This window comes from Heteronotia binoei, chromosome 6, assembly GCF_032191835.1.
Source record: "Heteronotia binoei isolate CCM8104 ecotype False Entrance Well chromosome 6, APGP_CSIRO_Hbin_v1, whole genome shotgun sequence".
Classification (NCBI taxonomy): Eukaryota; Metazoa; Chordata; class Lepidosauria; order Squamata; family Gekkonidae; genus Heteronotia; species Heteronotia binoei.
The window spans coordinates 143,726,488-143,744,580 of NC_083228.1; the positions used below are offsets into that span (position 1 = coordinate 143,726,488).

At 46.7% G+C, this 18,093-nt stretch overlaps 1 protein-coding gene across 1 annotated transcript in view; it reads right to left on the reverse strand.

The window, feature by feature from the left end:
• Positions 1-15,916: 15,916 nt before the first annotated feature.
• MASP1 (MBL associated serine protease 1) overlaps positions 15,917-18,093 on the reverse strand; it is a 148,115-nt gene continuing 145,938 nt past the window's right edge. The window contains exon 14 of the mRNA XM_060242749.1: positions 15,917-16,115. Within this exon, the coding sequence (XP_060098732.1) occupies positions 15,925-16,115 (191 nt within the window). The 3' untranslated portion in view covers positions 15,917-15,924. The remainder of the gene's footprint in view (positions 16,116-18,093) is intronic.

Below are 18,093 nucleotides of genomic sequence, written 5' to 3' on the forward strand. Positions count from 1 at the left end.
TAGAGTCTTTGCTCTGTAGCTCCTGTGCGATTGCGCAAGCCTAGCAAAGCAAGCTGTGATGCAGAAGGAAGCAATAGAGAGGGAGAAGGAAGCAGATGGCAGCCAGTTGCTCGGGGGCCTTATAGGAGCCCTCCGGGGGCCTGATTCGGCCCCCAAACTGCATATTTGACATCCCTGCCCTACAGGTTGCCATAAATTAACTGTGACTTGACAGTGCCCAGCATAAACCCTACAGAACAGCTAGTTTCGAGTGCAGTAGCCAGTTTGGTGCAGTGGTTAAGTGTGCGGACTCTTATCTGGGAGAACCGGGTTTGATTCCCCCCTCTTCCACTTGCACCTGCTGAGATGGCCATGGGTCAGCCATAGCTCTGGCAGAGGTTATCCTTGAAAGGGCAGCTGCTGTGAGAGCCCTCTCCAGCTCCACCTGCCTCACAGGGTGTCTGTTGTGGGGGAGGAAGGTAAAGGAGATTGTGAGCCACTCTGAGACTCTGTCCTTGAAAGGGCAGCTGCTGTGGGAGCCCTCTCCAGCCCCACCCACCTCACAGGGTGTCTGTTGTGGGGGAAGGAGATAAAGGAGATTGTGAGCCGCTCTGAGACTCTTTGGAGTGGAAGGCGGGATATAAATCCAGTATCTTCATCTACCTCACAGGGTGTCTGTTGTGGGGGAAGGAGATAAAGGAGATTGTGAGCCGCTCTGAGACTCTTTGGAGTGGAAGGCGGGATATAAATCCAGTATCTTCATCTACCTCACAGGGTGTCTGTTGTGGGGGAGGAAGGTAAAGGAGATTGTGAGCCGCTCTGAGACTCTTCGGAGTGGAGGGCGGGATATAAATCCAATATCTTCATCTACCTCACAGGGTGTCTGTTGTGGGGGAGGAAGGTAAAGGAGATTGTGAGCCCCTCTGAGACTCTCCGGAGTGGAGGGCGGGATATAAATCCAATCTCATCTTCTTCATCATCTTCTTAAAGGCCAGTATTGGGGGTGGGGGGCAGGGCATGAGCTTTGGAGAGTCAGAAACCCTACAGAAGTCATGGCAGACCTTTGCTCACCTGACTATCCTTTTCCTTCTCCTGCCTTCCCTTATTAGCTTCACGTGTTCCCAGTGTGACCATACATGGTCCTCACATCAAGTGGTGATTCTGTTCCACATGTGCTGGGAGAGACCAAAGCGACAAGGACGGGTCAGGATGAGGGTCTTCCGGCAACAGTGCCGCAGCTGCTCCTCCCCCGAGAAGGAAGAGCCACAGTTCACCAGGGAGGAAATGGAGAGTGTCGTACAGCGATTGATCCTGGACATCCGTGAGAAATGCTACAGGGAACGTGTCCATCGTAGTGAGCTTTCGGAGGTGGTATGTGAGGGAGGAGGACCTCACAAGAGAGAATCTTGCGAGGCTTGCCAGATGGGGCTACACAAAGGGCACCATGGGAAGCCTGACGGTGCACTGCGTCATGGGAAGTCCATTGGTGCACTGCATCATGGGGAGTCTGACAGTACACCAGATTATGGGAAGTCAGTTGGTACATTGCATCATGGGAAACCTAGTAGTACACTGTATTGTGGGAGCTCCCAAAGCTCAAGGTATCCCTCCTGGATCCCTAACTTGCCTAGTCGTGAAGTCTCACCCATTCATACTTCCATGCAGCCAGCTGGGCCGTCTGCAGTGTCCAGGTCTTGTCGCCCTTGCTGCAGTTGTTGCATTGTCATTCTTGTGTTAGTCATTCTTGCTGTCATTCTTGTGTTAGTTGCTTATTGGGAGGGCTGGTTCTAGGGGTGACAGAGCAGGGGGCAAATCTAGGTGCAGGTGTAGAATCGGTGGTGCGAAACAAAGTCTTACAAGAACTATTTCTCACTGGAACGCTCAACGGTTACAAACGTCTGGTTACTTCCTTTGGGAAGTATACAGCGCCTTGAGCATTCTAGTGAGGCATAATTCTTGTTCATTGAAAAGTTTCAACATAAGAGAAGCCATGTTGGATCAGGCCAATGGCCCATCCAGTCCAACACCCTGTGTCACAGAAGAACATAAGAGAAGCCCTGTTGGATCAGGCCAGTGGCCCATCCAGTCTGTGTCACATAAGAACATAAGAGAAGCCCTGTTGGATCAGGCCAATGGCCCCTCCAGTCCAACACTCTGTGTCACATAAGAACATAAGAGAAGCCATGTTGGATCCGGCCAGTGGCCCATCCAGTCTGTGTCACATAAGAACATAAGAGAAGCCATGTTGGATCAGGCCAATGGCCCATCCAGTCCAACACTCTGTGTCACATAAGAACATAAGAGAAGCCATGTTGGATCCGGCCACTGGCCCATCCAGTCTGTGTCACATAAGAACATAAGAGAAGCCATGTTGGATCAGGCCAATGGCCCATCCAGTCCAACACCCTGTGTCACAGAAGAACATAAGAGAAGCCATGTTGGATCAGGCCAATGGCCCATCCAGTCCAACACTCTGTGTCACATAACAGAAGCCATGTTGGATCAGGCCAATGGCCCATCCAGTCCAACACTCTGTGTCACATAAGAACATAAGAGAAGCCATGTTGGATCCGGCCAGTGGCCCATCCAGTCTGTGTCACATAAGAACATAAGAGAAGCCATGTTGGATCCGGCCAGTGGCCCATCCAGTCTGTGTCACATAAGAACATAAGAGAAGCCATGTTGGATCCGGCCACTGGCCCATCCAGTCTGTGTCACATAAGAACATAAGAGAAGCCATGTTGGATCAGGCCAATGGCTCATCCAGTCCAACACTCTGTGTCACATAAGAACATAAGAGAAGCCATGTTGGATCAGGCCAATGGCCCATCCAGTCCAACACTCTGTGTCACATAAGAACATAAGAGAAGCCATGTTGGATCCGGCCAGTGGCCCATCCAGTCTGTGTCACATAAGAACATAAGAGAAGCCATGTTGGATCAGGCCAATGGCCCATCCAGTCCAACACTCTGTGTCACACAGTGGCCAATATATATAGATACACACACACTGTGGCTAATAGCCACTGATGGACCTCTGCTCCATATTTTTACCCAATCCCCTCTTGAAGCTGACTATGCTTGTAGCTGCCACCACCTCCTATGGCAGTGAATTCCACATGTTAATCACCCTTTGGGTGAAGAAGGACTTCCTTTTATCCGTTTTAACCCGACTGCTCAGCAATTTCATTGAATGCCCACGAGTTCTCGTATTGTGAGAAAGGGAGAAAAGGTCTTCTTTCTCTGCTTTCTCCATTCCATGCATAATCTTGTCAACCTCTATCATGTCTTCCTGCAGTCGACGCTTCTCCAAACTAAAGAGCCCCAAAGAGCGTTTTAACCTTTCTTCATAGGGAAAGTGTTCCAAACCTTTAATCATTCTTGCTGCCCTTTTCTGCACTTTTTCCCAATGCTATAATATCCTTTTTGAGGTGCGGTGACCAGAATTGCACACAGTACTCCAAATGAGACCGCACCATCGATTTATACAGGGGCATTATGATACTGGCTGATTTTGTTTTCAGTTCCCTTCCTAATAATTCCCAGCATGGCGTTTCAATGGGATCCAACTTGGATGTATCTTGGGAAAAGCTCTGGCGAAATCTGGTGTGGGTTGGAATGCCGGTTTGCCTGTTAGCGAAGACTGAAACTGAAGCAGGGCTGAAATAAAAAAAGATATTAAATAAGGTAAACCGAAAGTCATCCATTAAGCACAAGGGCAAGAAAACAAAAGGTCAAACAAAAAAGTTTTAAAAGTGCTCACTGGATGCCTCTGTGAAATTATCCTCCTAGATTGCAAAAGTAAGGAAAGAGGAGTTAGCGGTGTGTCCAGCTTGTAGAAGCAAAGGGCAGCAAAAGAGGAAACGCGTTTTCCCAAAGAGCTTACCTCGGAGCGACGTCCCTCTTCACCGCGCAGCGTCTGCGCGGATTTCCCACCAACTGCTCCGCATAACCAGGAAGTGCCGGACCTTTTGCGTCGCAGATGTAAACCGCTAAAAACCAGTTTACGTTAGCGACGCAAAAGCAACGGCTCTTCCTGGTTATGCGGAGCTGTTGGTGGGAAATCCGTGCAGACGCTGCGTGGTGAAGAGGGACGTTGCTCCGAGGTAAGCTCTGTGGGAAAACGCCCTAAGTTAATCCTTCAGCCACCGGCTTTTCCATAGCTGCTTAAAAGAGGAACTAGAAACTTGCTGAAATAAGCAATGAGCAAACGTACCTTGGAAAATGTCTCGGGAGCAAGTCAAAGGTGCAAAGGTCTTTTTGATGAAGGATATTGCTGCAAGAGTGTTAGCGACATCAATGCCATGTATGGAAAGACCTTCCCTGTCTCCTCCTTGTTCCTTTAGTAATAGGACGCTTGTAAAGATGTATGGGATATGGGGGTGGTCCTTTCCTGTAATTGTGCAATTGTTTACTGGAAATGATTGTCCGTGACTATAAAACTGTAGACCTTCCTGAAATCAGGGCTCCCGGATTCGTTTGGACATGAGTCCGATCTGGGGTCCGTGTACACGTTAAATAAACGGCTGTTTCTTCCTGATTTCGCCCATGGCCTCGTTTCTGCCTGACCACCAACGGCTAAGGTTGCTGCTACAAAACCAAGTTAAACTAAAGCCAAGTTTTGTGGACCTTTTCTGCTTTGGATCCCACCACATTAAATTTTCCAGAACAGAAGATATCCATCTTAAAGTGAGCCAATTTAGTGCAACTGTGAAAGACTTTTGGAGTCTCTGTTCTGTTCTATGGAATTGTGACTCATTTCCCTCTTTGCCCCATTCTTGTATATTGAATGGATACTGCTGACATATTTTTGGAATAATTCTGTATACTTTGTATAATATAGTTTGTCTGTTGCCTGTTCCGGATGTAATAAAAGGATGTTTCTTTTTTTTTTTTTTGAAATTTTTTTTATTAACAAACAGCACAAACAACACATGCAACAATTAAAACTTCTCACAAACATCACAAACCAAACATCTAAAGGAGCGTATGGATAAAATCTAATACATGTATCTTATTCTATCCATTCAATTTTCCACTGCTTTGCCCAGTCATACATCGGTTTCCAAGTTTTCTTACATTCTACAATATTTCCATCTCTCAATCTCTCAATGAGAGCCAGTTTGGTGTAGTGGTTAAGTGGTTAAGTGGTGTAGTGGTTAAGTGCACGGACTCTTATCTGGGAGAACCGGGTTTGATTCCCCACTCCTCCACTTGCACCTGCTAGCATGGCCTTGGGTCAGCCATAGCTCTGGCAGAGGTTGTCCTTGAAAGGGCAGCTGCTGTGAGAGCCCTCTCCAGCCCCACCCACCTCACAGGGTGTCTGTTGTGGGGGAGGAAGGTAAAGGAGATTGTGAGCCGCTCTGAGACTCTTTGGAGTGGAGGGCGGGATATAAATCCAATATCATCTTCTTCTTCTTCTTCTTCTTCTTCTTCTTCTTCTTCTTCTTCTTCTTCTTCTTCTTCTTCTTCTTCTTCTTCTTCTTCTTCTTCTTCTTCTTCTTCTTCTTCTTCTTCTTCTTCTTCTTCTTCTTCTTCTTCTTCTTCCTAGTAGTTAGTAAGTCCATTTCTGCCGCCTCCATTAATTTTAAAATAAATTCCTTTCTATGCAGTATTTCACAAGTTTTCCAGTATTTGGCATACAATATTCTGGCTACTATTATCATATGGAGTAAAAGCTTTTTTTCCACTTTAGTTATCTCAGTTTTACAAACATTTAATAGGAATAACTCCGGGACATGGGGGATTTGCATTTTTAAAATCTTTTGAATCCATATAGACACCTGAATCCAGTACTTCTTGGCTACCTCACCCTGCCACCACATATGAAACAATGAACCTTTAATTTTTTTTGCACTTCCAGCATTTATTCGAGACCTTGGTTTAGGCTCTGGATAATCTTTCCGGAGTATAGTACCAGCGATAGATTAATTTATACAAATTTTCTTTGAAAAGAGCGGATCTTGTCAATTTCAGATTTTCCTTCCAATTTCCCCCCCCCCCCATTCTATTACTTCAATGTTGTATCCAATACAATAAAAGGATGTTTCGATGTATCTTCTTCAGTTCAAACAGCTGCTTCAATGGAATCTGATTTCTGTAGGCAAAACATCTGACACAAAGCTCACAGTGCTCATAAATTGAAACGAATCTATTGAAATGTCCTTTTATTATATCTGGTACACTTCATCTTTTGGCTGATTTCTTCCTCCGTTGACCTCCCAGGCTGGAATGTTTTGGAAGTCTATGGTCTCCTGCAGGGGTCCTCAACCTACGGCCCGCGGGCCAGATGCGGCCCGCTGAGGACGTTTATGCGGCCCGCCGGGTTATGGCAAAATCAGACCGGAAGTGACGTTCGACCTAAACTCGCGTTAGCAACGCACACTTCCGGCACTGGGCTGAGGCGGCAGAGACCGAGGTGAGGTGAGTTCCCAGGCTGGGGTGTGTGGTGTGGGGAAGGGAGAGAGATGCAGAAGACGGAGAACTGACGGCCCACGGCCTTGTACAGTAACGGCAGTCCGGCCCTCCAACAGTCTGAGGGACAGTGAACTGGCCCCCTATTTAAAAAGGTTGAGGACCCCTGGTCTCCTGTATGGACTTAGATTTATGCCGGGAAGACATTGATTTGCTAATGCGGTTATTTGAACTCGTATGTGGTCTTTGGTGTCCATGAGCACATTGTTATTCTTGTCAATTATATTGTTAATTATATTTCTGGGCTATTGGCGACCAACCTGTTGTTTCTGTCGATTTTTTTTGTTTGTTGTTGTTCAGTCGCACAGTCGAGTCGGACTCTTTGCGACCTCATGGACCAAGTTACGCCAGGCCCTCCTGTCTTCCACCATCCTCCGAAGTCTGCTCAAATTCGTGTTGGTTGCATCAGTAACGCTGTCCAGCCATCTCCTCTTTTGCCGTCCCCTTCTTCTTTTGCTGGGGGGAAAGTGTAGATGACTGGGGAAGGCAATGGCAAACCACCCCGTAAAAAGTCTGTCGTGAAAATGTTGCGAAAGCGACGTCACCCCAGAGTCGGAAATGGCTGGTGCTTTCCTTTTTTCCTCCTCTTCTTTTGCCTTCTGTCTTTCCCAGCATCAGGGTCTTCTCCAGTGAGGGCTCCTTTCTCATTGGGTGGCCAAAGGATTTGAGCTTTAGCTTCAGCATCTGACCTTCCAGGGAACAGTCTGGGTTGATTTCCCTTAGGACTGACTGACTGGATCTTCTTGCAGTCCAAGGGACTCTCAAGAGTCTTCTCCAGCACCACATCTCAAAAGCATCCATTCTTCTGCGCTTGGCCTTCCTTATGGTCCAGCTCTCACAGCCATACATTACTCCTGGGAACACCATCGCTTTGACTGTACAGACTTTTGTTGGCAGGGTGATGTCTCTACTTTTTATTCTACTGCCCAGGTTCGCCATAGCTGTCCTCCCAAGGAGCAAACGTCTTTTAATTTCATGGCTACGGTCACCATCTGCAGTGATCTTGGATCCCAGAAATGTGAAGTCTGTCATGACTTCCATGTCTTCTATCTGGCAATTACATACACAATATAGCAGGGGTGGCCAAGGGTAGCTCTCCAGATGTTTTTTTTGCCTACAACTCCCATCAGCCCCAGCCTTTGGCCATGCTGGCTGGGGCTGATGGGAGTTGTAGGCAAAAAACATCTGGAGAGCTACCCTTGGCCACCCCTGCAATATAGCATTTGTAAAGAAACGAATGGTGCAATGGCTATTGCTTAGCAGTAGGGCTTTTTTCATAGCAGGAACTCCTTTGCCTAATAGGCCACCCCCCCCCCCCGATGTAGCCAATCCTCCAAGAGCTTACAGTAGGCCCTGTAAGAAGAGCCCTGTAAGCTCCAGAAGGATTGGCTACATCAGGGGTGTGTGGCCTAATATGTAAAGGAGCTCCTGCTAGAATTCTACCCCTGCCTTTGCATATTAGGCCACACCTTCCTGCTGTAGCCAATCCTCCTGGAGCTTACATTAGGCCCTGGAATAAGAGCCCTGTAAGCTCCAGGGGGATTGGCTGCATCAGGGGTGGTGTGGCCTAATATGCAAAAGAGTTCCTGCTACAAAAAAAACCTCTCCTTGGTAGTTTTTTCCCCCTTTGCACTTACTCATGCTGCATTCTGTTCTGCTTTTCTAGTGTCTGGAAGCTGGCTGGCCTTACCAAAGTGGCGCAAACCATACGTCGGTGTCCTTGGCTGGCAGAGAATAAGTCGTGGAGGTGAAGAAAGGCCAGCAAGGGGACACTGGGGTGGGGATGGGAAACCAGGGAGAAGAAAGGAGTCCCTCCGGGCATTCCCTGGGGCAGGGGAAGGCCCAGTACTTGTGGAACTTGTAGATGACTGGGGAAGGCAATGGCACTTGTACTTGTGGAACTCATTGACACAAGAACGTGACAGTGGCCTTACATAGATTTAAATGAGCTATCTATCCATCCATCCATCCATCCATCCATCCATCCATAAGAACATAAGAGAACATAAGAGAAGCCATGTTAGATCAGGCCAATGGCCCATACAGTCCAACATTCTGTGTCACACAGCGGCCAAATATATATATATATATATATACACACACACTGTGGCTAATAGCCACTGATGGACCTCTGCTCCATATTTTTATCTAACCCCTTCTTGAAGGTGGCTATGCTTGTGGACGCCACCACCTCCTGTGGCAGTGAATTCCATCCATCCATCCATCCATCCATCCATCCATCCATCCATCCATCCATCCATCCATCCATCCATCCATCTATCCATCTCTCTCTCTCTCTCTCTCTCTCTCTCTCTCTAAAAATAAATTCCCTGAATATATATATATGTATGTATATATAGAGGAGTCCCATGGCGCAAAGTGGTAAAGCTGCAGTATTGCAGTCAGAGCCCCTCTGCTCAGAACCTGAGTTCAATCCCAGTGGAAGCTGGTTCAGGTAGCTGGCTCCAGGTTGGCTCAGCCTTCCATCCTTCCGAAGTCAGTCAAAGGAGTCCCCAGCTTGCTGGGGCGAAAGTGTAGATGACTGGGGAAGGCAATGGCAAACCACCCCGTAAAAAATCTGCTGTGAAAACATCGTGATGCAATGTCACCCTCGAGTAGGAAACAGGGGACCACTTTTATCTTTGTAGATATACATCATGTTCTGAGGGTGCAGGCAGCAGGAGTCCAAAGTCAAAGTCCAGGAAGTCAAGCAGGAACCAAGTCACCAATGCAGAATCACAAACCGGAATCAGAAGTCAAAAGGTCAGGGTGCCAAGGAAATCAAGCAGGTCAGGATCAGGAATCAGGAAGGAGCGTGGATGCAAGCCAAAGAATAGACTTGTTGCTTCCACAAGGTTACCAGGTCCTAGGTGGGAGCTTTATGGGAGTCTCAATCAGCCTGCTCCCTGGGTGGCAACGACTCTGCTAGAACTCAGGACTGAGAGATCTGAAGCATCGGCGTGCCTCATGTCTTCGCTCTGAAAGTTCTTTCCGGAGCCTGCTTCGAACTCTTGAGATGGGAGGAGGAGAGCTTGGAGGAGATTGATCGTCAACAGCTGACACTGGTGCCTGGAGAGTGATTGATGGGCCAGCTGCTGTCTGTTCAGCTGAGGGACTGGCTGGCAACTCTTCCAGGTCTGTTAACCCTTCCAGCTTCTCCTCGTCGGGGCTCATGACAATATATGCTTTAGGCACCAGATGCTATGCTGATAATGTGGTGCCTCTACCTAAAAAACAAAGCAAAACAAAAACAAAACAGCCCCCCAGGGCTGCAGACACCCACAGATTGATTCTCCATCATACCCTATCTGAACCAGTCTCCCTTGGGAATAATGGAGTGCCCAGCAAACATTCCCCCTCCCCCCTTTCTTTCTGGTAACCTGAAACAGGGGGAAGGCCTCCAAACCAGGGGATCCCCTGCCCCCACCTGGGGATTGGCAACCCTAGCAGGAAAGATGTCCCCAGGCACCTGTGGGTACCCCATGGGGACCCTTAAGCTACAGAATGAGACCTCAGGGAGGGAATCCAGCAGCGTAAGTAACTCTCCCTCTTTTGAGAAGCCGTCAACGTCTGGTGGCAGAATCACGTTCGAAAGCACGATAGTGATGCCCAATTAGGGTTGCCAAGTCCAATTCAAGAAATATCTGGGGACTTTGGGGGCGGAGCCAGGGGACTTTGGGGGTGGAGCCAGGGGAAAGGTTGTGACAAGCATAATTGAACTCCAAGGGAGTTCTGGCCATCACATTTAAAGGGACAGCACACCTTTTTAAATGCCTTCCTTCCTTAGGAAATAATGAAGGATAGGGGCACCATATTTTGGGGCTCATAGAACTGGACCCCCTGGTCCAATCGTTTTGAAACTTGGGGGGTATTTTGGGGAGAGGCACTAGATGCCATACTAGATATTTGGTGCCTCTACCTCAAAACATAGCGAGTCCCCAATACCTGCAGATCAATTTCCCATTATTCCCTATGGGAATCGTTCTCCATAGGGAATAATAGAGTGCCCAGTAGACGTTTCCCTCCCCCCCCACTCGCTCTCTAAAGCGGGGGGAGGGCCTCCAAACCAGGGAACCCCTGCCCGCCCCCCCCCCCTCACACACACAAATACTTACTGGGTCTTGTTCCTGCAGAACTTTACTTGATCTGAAAACGAAAGCAAAGCAAAGGGGGGGGGGCGTTCTCCGAACCCCTTCCTGCTCAGCCTTAAAGGCACATATTTTAAAAACAGGCCTGCAGGAGCTCTAAAACTGCATGGTGATTGTGGGGGGCGGGGCTTCCCCCGCCGGCCAGCTGGTTGGGGGTGGGGAGAAGCCTGTGAAAATGGGGGATCCCCCGCTGGGACCTGGGGATTGGGAAGCCTATGCCCAATGAGATTTCAGAAGCTAGATTGGCAGATGCAGTAAGATTTCCATTGGTCAGAGGGCGGGGCTTCAGTGCCTCCTGCTGCTTTTCGCCCCTTCCTGCCTACAGGAGAACAGACATATGCAAAACAAAGGAAACATGCAAATAGACTTACTTTGCATAATTTAGGGTGCAGCATTTATTTTACCGTGTTACAAAATTCCAGTTTTTTTTTTTAAAGAAAGCCCTGAAGCTTTAGGTACCACCTCCCCCTCAAGTATGTGTTAACTTTCAAAATGTACGGATGGTGTTTCCAGTGAAGCCCAATTCACTCCCTGATTCCCCGCACCTCCAAAAAGATATTACAGCACTGGGAAAAGTCTGGAAAAGGGCAACTAGAAGGATTAAAAGGGCTGGAACATTTTCCCAATGAAGAAAGGTTAAAACGCTTGGGGCTCTTTAGCTTGGAGAAAAGTCGACTGCGGGGTGACATGAGAGAGGTTGACAAGATTCTGCATGGGATGGAGAAGGTAGAGAAAGAAGTCCTTTTCTCCCTTTCTCACAAGACAAGAACTCGTGGGCATTCAATGAAATTGCTGAGCAGTCGGGTTAAAACAGATAAAAGGAAGTCCTTCTTCACCAAAGGGTGATTAGCATGTGGAACTCACTGCCACAGGAGGTGGTGGCGGCTACAAGCATAGCCAGCTTCAAGAGGGGATTGGATAAAAATATGGAGCAGAGGTCCATCAGTGGCTATTAGCCACAGTGTGTATATATTTGTGTGTGTGTGTATATATATATATATATATATATATATATATATATATATATATATATATATATATATATATATATATATAATTTTTTGGGGCCACTGGCCTGATCCAACAGGGCTTCTCTCATGTTCTTATGTGACACAGAGTGTTGGACTGGATGGGTCATTGGCCTGATCGAATAAACAATTTTATTAGTAACATATGGTAGTAGAACTATAACTACAACTTATAAAAAGCTTAATATATATTAAGAAAAAGACCATCATTCTACCCCACATCTTACTTTCTCCCACCCCTCCCCCAATTACTTGACCCCCGCCAGTGTTATTTTCTTTAAAAAAACAGATATTAAAGGTACCCTTAACTATCAAGAAAAAAAACGAAACAAAAAAGAAACATAGGGAAGAAGAACCCCCTTCAAGAGTTATATTGTTATCTTAAAGTTCTTAATCCTCAAAAATTGTCCAATGTCCTTTTATTTTCCACTCTTTCTCTACATATCTTCTGAATTTCTTCCACTCTTGGTTAAAAAGTTCTAAATCACAGTCTCTTAATTTTCTTGTTAATTTGTCCATTTCACTCCATGACATAACTTTCATAATCCAGTCCCATTTTTCTGGTATTTTTTCTTGCTTCCACAACTGCGCATACAATGTCCTAGCAGCTGAGAGCAAGTACCATATTAATGTTCTATCTTCTTTTGGAAATTTTTCCATTTGTAATCCCAGCAGAAAAGTCTCTGCCTCTTTATTGAATTCATATCCCAGGATCTTAGATATCTCTTGTTGAATCATTTGCCAAAACATTTTAGCTCTTTCACAAGTCCACCACATATGGTAGAAAGAACCTTCATGCTTTTTACATTTCCAGCACCTATCTGGCATCTTATTGTTCATCTTTGCTAATTTTTTTTGGAGTCATATACCATCTATACATCATCTTAAAACAGTTCTCTTTAATACTATGACATGTTGCGAGTTTCATGGAATTTTTCCACAGATATTCCCAAGATTCCATCTTTATTTCTTTATTTACATTAATTGCCCATTTTATCATTTGAGATTTCACTACTTCATCTTCTGTAGCCCATTGTAAAAGTAATTTGTACACTTTTGAAATTAATTTCTCATTATCTCCAAGCAGAACTCTTTCCATTTCTGTTTGTTCTTTCCTTATTCCTTCAGCTTTGATATCATTCTCCATCAAACTTTTTATTTGTTGCATTTGAAACCAATCATATTTATAGTTTAGTTCTTCTGCAGTTTTCAATTCTATTTTCCCGCTTTGTATTTTTAGTAACTGGTTGTATGATAGTTGTTTTTCCTTGACTGTTTTGGCCGTTAACTTTATCACTTCAGCCAGCACTATCCATAAAGGTCTCCTCTCATCACCATATTTCTTGTACTTTATCCACACATTTAATAAGCTACTCCTTATATAATGGTGAGAGAAAAGACCGTCCATCTTCTTTTTTCCATAGTACAAATATGCATGCCAGCCGAATTTTTTTCCATGGCCTTCTAACATTAGAAGTTTTTTATTTAATAACGTTATCCATTCTTTTAACCATACTAAACAAATTGCTTCATGATACAGTTTCAAATCTGGTAATTGGAATCCACCTCTCTCTTTCGCATCTATCAGGACTTTCATTTTAATTCTAGGTTTCCTCCCGGCCCACACGAATTCCGAAATTTTTCTTCGCCATTTATCAAATTGCTTAGCATCTTTCACAATGGGGATGGTTTGAAACAGATACATAATCCTTGGTAAAATATTCATTTTTACTGCAGCTATTCTACCCAACAGTGACAAATTGAGCTTGTTCCACTTTAGCATATCTTCTTCTATTTTACGCCATAGCTTTTCATAATTGTTCTTAAACAAATCAATATTTTTCATTGTTATCTCTACCCCTAGGTATTTTACCTTAGAGGTAACTTCACAACCCGTTAGTCTTTGTAGTTCTTGTTGTCTATTTTTCTGCATATTCTTACATAAGATTTTTGATTTTTCTTTGTTTATATAAAGTCCCGCCAACTCCCCTGTTGTGGGGGGAGAAGATATAGGAGATTGTAAGCTGCTCCGAGTCTCTGATTCAGGGAGAAGGGTGGGGTATAAATCTCCAATTCTTCTTCTTCTTCTAAAAGCATGAATCAGATCGCTGACCCATTTAGTTCAAGGACCTCTGCAGTAGCGGCCCAGTCCTCCAAGCCGAATCATCCTCTGTTCTGTTTGAGTTCTTTCTTGCTGGAGACGCCAGGGAATAAAGAAGAAGACTGAAGATTTACACCCGGCCCTTCTCTCTGAATCAGTCTCAGAGCGGCTTACAATCTTCTTTACCTTCCACCCCGCCCCCACAACAGACACCTTGTGAAGTGGGTGGGACTGAGAGGGCTCTCACAGCAACAGCCCTTTCAAATACAACTCCTAAGAGAGCTCTGGCTGACTCAATGCCATTGCAGCTGCAAGTGGAGGAGTGGGGAATCAAACCTGGTTCTCCCGGATAAGAGTCTGCACACTTAACCACTACACCAAACTGGCTCTCAGGAGACAGACACCTTGTGAGGTAGGTGGGGCTGAGAGAGCTCTGACAGAAGCTGCCCTTTCAAGGACAGCTCTGCGTGAGCTATGGCTGACCCAAGGCCATTCCAGCAGGTGCAAGTGGAGGAGTGGGGAATCAAACCCGGTTCTCCCAGATAAGCGTCTGCGCACTTCACCACTACACCAAACTGGCTCAAGATGATGTGCAATAATGTGCTGGGAACTATGTACTCTTCCCTATTCTACAATTACATTCATTAGTCATTGCACTGAATTCCCCCTGAGATTTCTTATCCACAAGACAAAGATCCCACATCGCTGTTGGTCTCTAACAGGGGTGGCCAAACTGCGACTGGAGCCACACAGGTCTCTTTCACACATCTTGTGTGGCTCTCGAAGCTGTCGGCCAACTTTGAGAAGGCATTTCTCTCGTTGAACCACTTCTTCCAGCCAAGCCAGTCAGTGGCTTAGAGAATGCATTTAAAGTTGCTTTCTTTCTACCTCTCCCTCCTTCCCCCTCCCCCATCTATTTGCCTCCCTCCCTCTTCCTCTCAAACATCTGATTTTTATTCTATGTGGCACTTGCTTAAGCAAATTTGGCCACCCCTGGTTTATAACATGCCAAATACAGGTTTGTGTAGATCAGTATGCTTCTGCCCACGTGTGAAAGTGAGGAGGGGTTTAACTCTGCGCTCTCCACTCGGTCTTGCTGCTGCAATCCAGCCTCACTGTATTAGTGGTGGGGCAATGAAAAAAAAGAAAAGAAAAAAGGATGCCTAATTTTCTCTTTAAAATCCTAATAGTACAGTGGGTGAATAGGTTTTGATTTCTGAAACCAAGTGGAGACTAAAGGGTTAACCCCCCACTCTTGCATGGCTCCAAGGCGAATTGAGGCTACAGTAGTCCGCATTTTATAGACAGACAAAGGTTATTATCTTTGCCGCTGCCACTTGAGCCCCTGTAGTTCTAGAGACAGCAGAGGCCTGCAAATAGGGTTGCCAAGTCCAATTCAAGAAATATCTGGGGACTTTGGGGGTGGAGCCAAGATCAAGGCTGTGACAAGCATCACTGAACTCCAAAGGGAGTTCTGGCCATCCCATTTAAAGGGACCCACACCTTTTAAATGCCTTCCCTCCTTTGCAGATAATGAAGGATAGGGGCACCTTCTTTTGGGGCTCATAGAATTGGACCTCCTGGTCCAATCTTTTTGAAACTTGGGGGGTATTTTGGGGAGAAGCACTAGATGCTATACTGAAATTTGGTGCCTCAGCCCCAAAAAACAGCTCCCCCAGAGCCCCAGATACCCGCAGATCAATTCTCGATTTTCTATGGGAATAAATCTCCATAGGGAATAATAGAGTGCCCAGCAGACATTTCCCTCCCCTCCCCCCGCTTTCTGACGACCCTGAAGCGGGGGGAGGGCCTCCAAACGGGGGGGGGGGTCCCCTGCCCCCACCTGGGGATTGACAACCCTACTGCAGAAGTGTGCAATGCCTGAAGGTGTTTTTGCTCATCTTCCTATAAAAAGTGGTCTAAATCACCTTGAGTCACCTCTAGCAAACTGATGTAAGTCAACGTTATCATCGAATCGTATACATTAGATCTGATGCAGGTCATTGGAACAGAGTTCAGTTCAGTGAAGAGCAGTGGAGAGGTTTCCTCTCTCCAAGTTTATCCTGATCCAATGGCGAGGGCGATCTTGGGCAAAGGTCAAAGCAAGAGATCTTGATCCACCAGCAAGGGTTTCTTCACTCCACCCCACCAGCAGGGTTTCTTCTCGCTCTGGACGTCGTCGGGGATCTCGGCATTCAGTATTCCTCTCCAGTCACCTGCTTAATCCACGGCAGACTTGAGAACACATTGGAATACACCCCATAGCGGTCGCCCAGGCCGCACCCGTCGCCCCAAGACACAGTGCCGATCAGCTGCCACGCGCCGGTTTGGTTGTTCACAGTGACCATGGGACCCCCTGAGTCTCCGCTGCAAGCGTCTTTTCCTCCTAGGGGGACAAAGAGAACAGCCGGTGGTTGGAGGCCGCCTTTCGGATTCCGCAAGCCGCAATGTTTTGCTCAGGATTTCCAAACACAGGGCTGGCCCTGATGCTAGGAAAACTGGAGATCCAACAGGGCTTCTCTTATGTGACACACAGTGTTGGACTGGATGGGCCACTGGCCTGATCCAACAGGGCTTCTCTTATGTTCTTATGTGACACACAGTGTTGGACTGGATGGGCCACTGGCCTGATCCAACAGGGCTTCTCTTATGTTCTTATGTGACACAGAGTGTTGGACTGGAGGGGCCACTGGCCTGATCCAACAGGGCTTCTCTTATGTTCTTATGTGACACAGAGTGTTGGACTGGAGGGGCCACTGGCCTGATCCAACATGGCTTCTCTTATGTTCTTATGTGACACAGAGTGTTGGACTGGAGGGGCCACTGGCCTGATCCAACAGGGCTTCTCTTATGTTCTTATGTGACACAGAGTGTTGGACTGGATGGGCCACTGGCCTGATCCAACAGGGCTTCTCTTATGTTCTTATGTGACACAGAGTGTTGGACTGGAGGGGCCACTGGCCTGATCCAACATGGCTTCTCTTATGTTCTTATGTGACACAGAGTGTTGGACTGGAGGGGCCACTGGCCTGATCCAACAGGGCTTCTCTTATGTTCTTATGTGACACAGAGTGTTGGACTGGAGGGGCCACTGGCCTGATCCAACAGGGCTTCTCTTATGTTCTTATGTGACACACAGTGTTGGACTGGATGGGCCACTGGCCTGATCCAACAGGGCTTCTCTTATGTTCTTATGTGACACAGAGTGTTGGACTGGAGGGGCCACTGGCCTGATCCAACATGGCTTCTCTTATGTTCTTATGTGACACAGAGTGTTGGACTGGAGGGGCCACTGGCCTGATCCAACAGGGCTTCTCTTATGTTCTTATGTGACACAGAGTGTTGGACTGGATGGGCCACTGGCCTGATCCAACAGGGCTTCTCTTATGTTCTTATGTGACACAGAGTGTTGGAATGGATGGGCCACTGGCCTGATCCAACATGGTTTCTCTTTTGTTCTTATGTGACACAGAGTGTTGGACTGGATGGGCCACTGGCCTGATCCAACATGGTTTCTCTTTTGTTCTTATGTGACACAGAGTGTTGGACTGGATGGGCCAGTGGCCTGATCCAACATGGCTTCTCTTCTGTTCTTATGTGACACAGAGTGTTGGACTGGATGGGCCACTGGCCTGATCCAACATGGCTTCTCTTCTGTTCTTATGTGACACAGAATGTTGGACTGGAGGGGCCATTGGCCTGATCCAACATGGCTTCTCTTCTGTTCTTATGTGACACAGAATGTTGGACTGGAGGGGTCACTGGCCTGATCCAACATGGCTTCTCTTATGCTCCTATGTGACACAGAGTGTTGGACTGGATGGGCCATTGGCCTGATCCAACAGGGCTTCTCTTCTGTTCTTATGTGACACAGAATGTTGGACTGGAGGGGCCATTGGCCTGATCTCTTATGTTCTTATGTGACCACTTGACATATTACTGCTAGGGAGTCAGGAGGTCTGGCCCTATGCAATTCTCTTTCTATGCAAGCTCTCTAGGCAAACTATGCAATTCAGGTTCCCAACCTCCAGGCCTTACCTGGGAGTTGGGAACCTGACACTTGAACCACCACACCTCAAGATCTGGATGAGTCAAAAGAGTCTGAAACTCAACTTTTCAATTTATAATATAAACCAGTCTGCTAGACTGGGCATTATTACATATTTGTAACTTGGAGCATGGTTTGCATTGGAGAGTAGGTGCACAGGGCGATCTCAGGTAGGGAGAAAAGGGATCCAGGTTTCCTTTCACCCTCAGCTTTCTCCCCTGGTCCTTTTAACTGGAGATGCCGTGGACTAGATGACCTCGGAGGTCCCTTCCAACTCTATGATTCTATGCTGGGGATTGAACCTAGGGCTTTCTGC